Source organism: Poecilia latipinna, unplaced genomic scaffold (genome assembly GCF_001443285.1).
Source record: "Poecilia latipinna isolate Pla-1442-1.1 unplaced genomic scaffold, P_latipinna-1.0 Scaffold1774, whole genome shotgun sequence".
Lineage (NCBI taxonomy): Eukaryota > Metazoa > Chordata > Actinopteri > Cyprinodontiformes > Poeciliidae > Poecilia > Poecilia latipinna.
The window spans coordinates 98,595-106,472 of record NW_015114390.1 but is presented as its reverse complement, the minus strand read 5'-3'; the positions used below and the strand labels follow the sequence as shown (position 1 = coordinate 106,472).

Here is a 7,878-nt window from a genome sequence, read left to right as displayed (position 1 = left end):
AAAAATATTTTTGTGGTTTATTTCCAAAAAAAAAAAAGAAAAAAAAAAAAAAAAAAAAAAAAAAAAAAGAAGTGGTGCCAAAAATATGAGAAGGGAGTGGGGTGTCATTTTTTTTCTGTTTAATGCCTGCATTTAAGCAAAAACAGGAAAGGCTTTAATGGAAATAATCAGTTATTTAACTTTTTAAATAAATTTTTTTTGTACTTTATGGAAGCCATTATTATATTTTTCTCACCAACTCCTGGCCCCACCCTCAGCAGATACCAGGATGACATAGTCAGATCATAATTTAGACTTACAATATATTAAAATGATGGACAACAAACTTTATGCTAACAAGCGCTAACACAATCAGCGGTATTTTCATACATCAATTTACAGATTACCCTAAGAAAGAACCCTTTTAAAATCTACATTTAAGCTACATTTCACACCTAATAACACTTTAATTGGGATCTGGATTTTGTCTTTTGGTGAGCCACCCTTACATTATTAGTGGCACCCATTTACGCCCCTAGCAAAACCCTCTAGAGTCGCCCCTGGAAACCGGGATCCTCCACTCACCTCCAGAGTTTGCCCAGGGTTTTGCTCAGTTCCGCGTTGTGGAGGTGTGGGTACTGGTCCGCCAGCTTCCTCCGCGCCGCCTGCGCCCACACCATGAAGGCGTTCATCGGCCTCTTCACGTGCGGCTTGTTCTTAGTAGATCCGTTCACGCGCACGGGCATCGGCACGAGGGTCCAGTCGTAGCCCTTGAGCACCTGGGACACGGCCTCGCGGATGCACGCGGGGAACTTATCGTCCTCGTCCTTCTTGAAGTCGCCCAGCAGAGCCGCGTCCGCGCGCCGCAGCGCGTTCTCCGACGGCCGGGTGTTCTCGGCGTCGGACCCCGAGCCGGACGGGCACGGGGAGTCCGCCGAGTCCTCGGACATGCTCGGGCTCGGGGCGTCAGAGAGACACTTGTCTTGTTCCTCCGTCATCTTCAGGTAGGGATCGAGGAGATTCATGCGCAAAACCGAACGGTGCCCAAATTACGCGTGAAATTCAAGGGAAGTCTTTTTTTTTCCTTCTTTCTTTCTTTTTTAAGTTTTGTTTGAAAACAAAAAGCAAAAAAAGCTAAATCTGAACTCAGTTTCTTAAGCCAGACTGAGCGCATATATATACATTAAAAAAATAAAACATTTGTGGAGAAAATGCACCAAAAAAAAAGTGATTCTGAGCTGCGCCGGTGCGTAAAACCAGATCTGGAGAGCGGAGCGTTGCTGCACGCCACAGTTGGAACCGCTCGTGCGAGTTTGTAACCAGCCGGGCTGAAATGAAGTGAAGCGTTGGACGGTCTCCTCTCTGGTCCCGACGTACTAAATCCTCCCAGCGCTCTCCTGTGCTTTTGACCTGCTAAAAGCGTCTCGCGTGCTGGCTTTATAACCTGCTTATCGTTCGGGGGTGGGGGCGGGGGGGGGGAATCCCGAAGCTGATTGGCTGATTTGACGTAGACGTGAGGGAATTTGATCCCTATACTTTTTTTTCCAGCTCAGAACACAGAAATTTGTGATTAACATAAACACACAATGCGTGATGTTTAATTTCTCAGCGTTTCCTTTAAAATCAGACATTAAATCTCTCCAGTTACTTTAACACTTTGCATTGTAAAACAAGGCAAAATTGATATACTGGAAAAAAAAAAGAGAAAAATCAACAAATATAAGTAAAATGTTTCTCTTGATGCTATAAAGTGCATGTGTTTGGCAGAAATAGTAACTATAGATAGTTCTTATTTTTCATAGTTTTTCCAAGTCTTGTTCTTTTTAGTGACTTGCACTGCACTCAGTTGCAAATTGTGACCAGTAGGGGGAGACAGTGGTGTAGAAAACGCCAGGGGAGCGAAAGGGAAGAGAAGGGAGGGCGGCTGCAGAGCAACAGTTGCTGTCAAACATCAGCTTCTGATTTGTGCCGCTCATCTCATTTCCAGCAGCGCAATAATCCACTGAATTGTGGATTCTATTCAATTTGCTGACTCCTCAACTTCCCTTTGCTTTTACCTTTCCTTTTTTTTCTTTTCTGCACTGAATGGATTTTTATCTGAGAGCGCTGAAAAGAGTCCAGTTACATTGGATTACATGTTTAAATCTATTGCGGAATTACACACGTATCTGAAACTTTGCTTCCAATAACCTGACTTTAAGCCCATAAAAAGAGGTTCTTACTGCAATTTTTTTACTCCCTTTTCCTCGTTTAGTACATATTTTTCTGTTCAAAGTGTTATTAAAGCAAAAAAAAAAAAGAAGCATAATCTGTGTTTCTGGCAGGGCGCCGTAGGCAGTACTAAAATACTTTCACAGTATTTTAGTTTTACTGCCGCCTACATGTGTAAGCAGCATTATAATATTGTAATTGGTCACACTGGTGCTAATTTGTACTGCTTTCCACGCTGCCTGCCAGCTAAATCTTTGGCACCAAAACCCGAGGCTTTGAATGTAGAAGGTTGAACCTCCAAACAAACTGCAGCTTTAACTGGGAGGGTTGCAAGTCCAGGGATGGAAGTTCTGAGCCGCTGAAATGTAGCTTTAATAGGAGTCGGACTCTGTCGGTTTGTGGTGAAGAGGTCCTGATCAGTAGCTCATATTCTCCTAAAGGTCTTCATCTTTGGACTGTTGCTGCTTGTTCACTCGTTTTCTGTCCAGAACCAGATCGTTTTTCATTTGACTACTTTGCTTTAACCTAGAATAGCTGGAATGGAACAACTTTTCAGTGATGTTAGAGTTGTTATTATCTAAATATATGTTTGTTTTAGAAGCAGACTTCTAGGATTTTTCCCCGTTTCTCTCTTTCTTTTTCATCTCTGTGTCCTTCATATTAGATATTTGAATAAACCCAAAGAGTTTCTAATAAACCTTCTATGACATGAACATGATTCTCTGAACCCCAGTGTGGTGGCTCTTGAGGACGCCCCTGGAATTTGGACTTTCACTGACCTTCCGGTGTTCTTGTTGCAAATTTGCTCAAACTGTCAGATGGAAGAGCAGCAGCTTTGACTTCCTGCCACAGATTCTCAACAGGGTTTAGGTCTGGACTTTGACTGGGCCCTTCTAAAGCATAAATATGCTTTGATCCATGCTAGTCCATTGAATCTCTGATGATACTGGGACTGTTGTGCTGCTGGAAGGTGAATCTATCGAATCTTTTTCTTCCAATTATTTTTCTTCGTTTATCTGACCATTTCTTTTCCCTGCTAAAAGTATGCATACCTCCAGCATGAGCATATATATATATATATATATATATATATATATATATATATATATATATAAGACACAAATACTTAAGACACAAAGTCTGTGTGCCAAACTGCCAGACAGGACATAATGGTAACAAAACTAGCACAGCTTGAAAAGATATTCCCACTGGTTAAAAAGTAACAGTGAAATGAAAGAAACTGTTAATTTTTTTTTATTTTTTACTTTAAGTGAATATAGTCAACCTCAGTCTAAATAAAGCTGCTCAGTGAAGGCCTGAGGAGTTTCTCAGAGAATATTAGTGAAGAAACAGAATCATGGAGACCAAGGAACACAGCAGACAGGTCAGCGAGGAAGTTATGTAGAAATTTAAAGCAGGGATTGGTTGGATATCGATAGTCCAAGCTTTGAAAGTCTCAAAAATTATTCGAAAGTTGAAGGAGTGGTAAACGTACCAAGACATGGCCGTCCACCAAAACCGAAAGGCCAGGCAAGCATAGATACAGAGCATATCCTGCTATGTACAGTGGAAAGCCAACATAATCCTGAACACAGCATCCTCACAGTAAAACCTGGTGGTGGCAGCATCATGCTGGAGGTGTGCATACTTTTAACAGACCAAGAAAGTTGGTCAGATAAAGGAAGAAAAATAATTGGAAGAAAATGATTCACCTTCCAGCAGCACAACAGTCCCCATGTAGCAGAGATTCAAAGGACTAGCATAGATCAAAGCATATTCATGCTTTAGACCAAAGTCCAGACCTAAACCCTAAAAAATAAAAAAGCCATGGCTTACAGAGTAATAAATATGAACCATTGATTATTGGATTAGGACATTTCCAAAATGCTTTATAGTAATAAAACTTTTACGAACAGCAGTTTATAAAATGTGTTCTCTACTTTCCACTGCTGACAGCTGCATAAATCATCTATGAATGATTTTGAGCTTTAAATAATCTCATACACACACGCACACACTCCCTTTGTCTGATGGTAACCTGCCTGCACACGCCCCTTTGATTGTTTATTATGCTTTGTGGAGATGTGGAAATGTAAATCTGGGTTCAGCCTAATGTGGACGACATGTGCTACCTGAAGTTGCTTTAATAGCTTACAGATGTCAGGTAGGGCTAATTTCACCCCGCCGCCCCGCTCCCTTGCTCCCGAGCTGCACACACACTTCCAAACACACTCTTCTTTGAATAGCTACACATCCCATTTTTTTTTCTTCTTTCCTCCTCCCTGTTTCTTGGTGTTGGTTTACAAGAGAACCCATAACTGTCTCTGGATGTTGTAACGTCGCCGCGTTTGCTTGTTTGCCTTTACTTACGCGGCAGAACCTACGGCTGAATCACTCAGTAATTCCCTCTGTCTCTCGCCAATTAGGCCAGCGGTTCCACGACACCACGGCCAAAACGTCGGGCCCCCGTTTATTTACACGAGGCGCGCGCTTGTTTGGGACGCTCCGCTCCAAACACAAACAGAAAGGGCTTCAATTTGGCGCTGCGTTCAATGGCTCGCGGGACGTCGGCCTTTGCTTAAAAACCACAAAGCAGCTTCGCTCGTGTAGGGCAGCGCCGGTGTGAAAGCGTTGACTCACGGAGTGGAAGGATGGAAAAGGTGGCGTTGCTGTTGACAGAGTAAATACGCCAAATTGATGTTTTGTGAAGAAGGGAAGCTCAAACCGGGGAGGAGAAAGACGGTGGAGTTGGACGTCTGAGGAGGGACAGAAAATCCACTCCATGGCGGAGAATCTCCAGTTTATGGAGTGGTAAATTTATTAAAATGGTCTGCATCAAAGCTGAGTTTTATTGCCATTTCAAATAGATGCACACACACAAGCTCTTCCTCTGCTGTTCCACTGAGAGAGACAGAGAACAGGCACAAGAGGAGAGACATGATGTAGCCTGGTGTTTATTTTAAATGCAAGTTAGAGCAAAAAAAAAAGAAAAAAAAAAAGCAGAATCTCTATGTCCTTTTCTGATAACAATGAGTGTTAGAACAATCTCAGATCAGACTTTGATTACTCCAGACTTTGATTACTCCAGACTTTGATTATAAGCACATTTGTGAGGTCAGACACTGATGTTGGAGGAGAACGCCATGGCTCGAGATCTAAACTAATTCATTATTTGAGCATATTTGAAAACCTTTACATGAAACTCTTTATGTACCGTTATTTAGCTAACCTGAAGGCCATAAGCTTGAAGGCCTATATAATTGATTTACATGTTCTATGATACCCTATTTGTTTAAATCTTGTTTTTCAGTATTAGTTTTTTTGTTGTTTGTTTTTGTATGTTTCTTGCTTGAAATAAAGTTATTGGCGAGAATGAGAAGATGCAAGGAGAGGAAATGGAACTGCTACATAAACAGTCTTCACCCCCTTCAAAATAAGAGCATGAATATAAATGTGTACACTTAATAAACAGATATTCAAAAACTGTAAAACTTATCTGAACATTTACAAAATAGCCAAGTAAATTAAGCGCTTTAGATTTAACTGGAAAAATAAAATTATGGGCAGCTAAGTGTGCTAGATGTTTTCAAAGTTAGCCACAGCACTAATAAATAAGCCGGTGCAACTAAACTTAACCCAAGCAACAAGTATACTGGGTGTTTCTCAACACATTTGGTGGACAACTGGGGAAAAGTAAATATTACATCATCTGTAAAACTAGATTATTTTACAAAGAACAAGACAAGTAATGGGTTAAGTTGTTACAAAATTAATAAAAGTTGAACATTCCAGCTAGCCAAATGTGACTGGATGTTTGATCTTCACGTTCATGTGTTCTATTGTGCAAATGATTTTTGTAAAACTGAACAGAAAAACAACTTTACCAGCTGCATTTTGTTTATACACCTTAATCCTTCATCATCTCCTCCATGTGGCGCGCTGGCTCGTTAGGCTTGATTGTTTGTTCACGTCACATTATTTCTTTAAAGTGAAACAACATGGAAGAACATCCAAACCTTCTCCAGTGTATTCTGAATCCCACTTCATTAATGGTGTTTGGCAGCACAACTGAACTCTTTTAAGGTAACCACAACATGGACTGCTTCTTCTCAGAAATGTACGGAGGTTCAGTCCCAACAGCACAAAATTTGAGCAATCTGTCTTTGGTTTAAAAAACAGCTGCCGGATGAAAGGCTTGGTACGATGTGTCGGTTTTTGTTTTTTTCTGTTGGAAGGGGATGGACAGACGCTTGTGTATACAAAGCCAAAGGAGGCTGAGGCTTTGGGAAACTTCTCATCTCGACTTGGAGCTACAGCGTAAAAAATCAGAACAAACAGTGGAAGTCGACTGCTAAAGGCTCAGCCAACCTCCGGGTGGGTTGGACGTTTCTGAGGGATTCCGTCAGGTTCACAACACAAGAGATTTAATAATAACATGCAAAACATTTGTACAAAGCCCAGGGTTTTTTTTTTTTTTTAATAAAGTGGTGATATGATGAATTTTACAACCATAGAGTGTTTGAACTGCTAAGTGGTGGCAAAAGTAAAGCACACTCTCTACTGATTCTAGGATTTTAATACATAATCGAGCTACCTTAACATTACGGCCTTTACCAAAATTATTAATATAATCTCAGAAAATACAAAACCATACATTTCAACCATGCAATTAAAAAGAATAATAAGAACGTTTGTAAAATACTAAGTACATCGCCAAAAAACCTTAGACCTTAAACCTCTACCTCAGTGTGTAGGGCACAGCCACATTTGAAACAACCAAGCTAACACAGATAATTTTCCCTTGTATGAAGGAATAAACTTTTATTAAACATCAACTGCCAAACAAACTAAACCCTTTGAAAAACCTGTTCCCTTCTTTACCTTTAGTGGCGCTGCACCAAGAACCAATGGACAAAATGACGTGAAAACATCTGAAGAAGACACTGAGCGCATCTTCATTCTTCACTAAATGTAAGCAAAAATGAAGTGGCGTCAGATTTTAGCGATGGTAGGATTTCCCTTTCGTCTTTGGCACAAGATCAGGAGTCATTTCTATTGCTAGCGCTAGACCTGCATGTTTGTTTTAGTGATATTTACCCAGAATGACTTGCTCTAAAGTCCCGCTGACCCAGTGCGTTTGATTTGAGACAGAAGAACCTTGTTGCTGAACTGGACAACTCCTTCAGTGACAGACTGCTGCATCCTAGGTAGACAAAAGAACGTTGACGCAAATCCTTCCTCTCAGAAGCTGTTAGACTTTACAACCATCGTGACCTTGCATCTCGTTGATCACATCCCTGCTGTTATCTCCAGAGCCATTTTTATTCTCTTGTTAATAATCTTTAGCTGCTTTCTATGCACAGATATGCACAATTCATACACTTAAAAAAAAAACAAAGAAAAAAAATGTTTTTCTCAGTTGCACATTTTTTTTCATCAGTGTGCAGTTTTTGAAACCTGCCAGGTGTTTATTAACCCATGTTGTACGTTTGCCTCTACTGTGCAGTGTCGTATTCTTATTTTTTCCATTTCTATATTTTCACCTTCATTTGAACATGCATGCAGCTTCTATTTACCTTGAACTTGCTGCTGGTAATCCTGAATTAACCCAGTGGATAAACAAAAGTTATTTCTATTCTATTCTAATTTAGATCAGAGTGTAAAATGCTATATATATATATATATATA

At 40.4% G+C, this 7,878-nt stretch overlaps 1 protein-coding gene across 1 annotated transcript in view; it reads right to left on the bottom strand.

Moving 5' to 3' along the window:
* The window catches only part of LOC106965139 (transcription factor Sox-9-A-like), an 8,058-nt gene extending 6,656 nt beyond the window's left edge, over positions 1–1,402 (bottom strand). Inside the window, exon 1 of the mRNA XM_015061064.1 lies at positions 565–1,402. Within this exon, the coding sequence (XP_014916550.1) occupies positions 565–1,004 (440 nt within the window). The 5' untranslated portion in view covers positions 1,005–1,402. The remainder of the gene's footprint in view (positions 1–564) is intronic.
* Between the last annotated feature and the right edge of the window lie 6,476 nt (positions 1,403–7,878).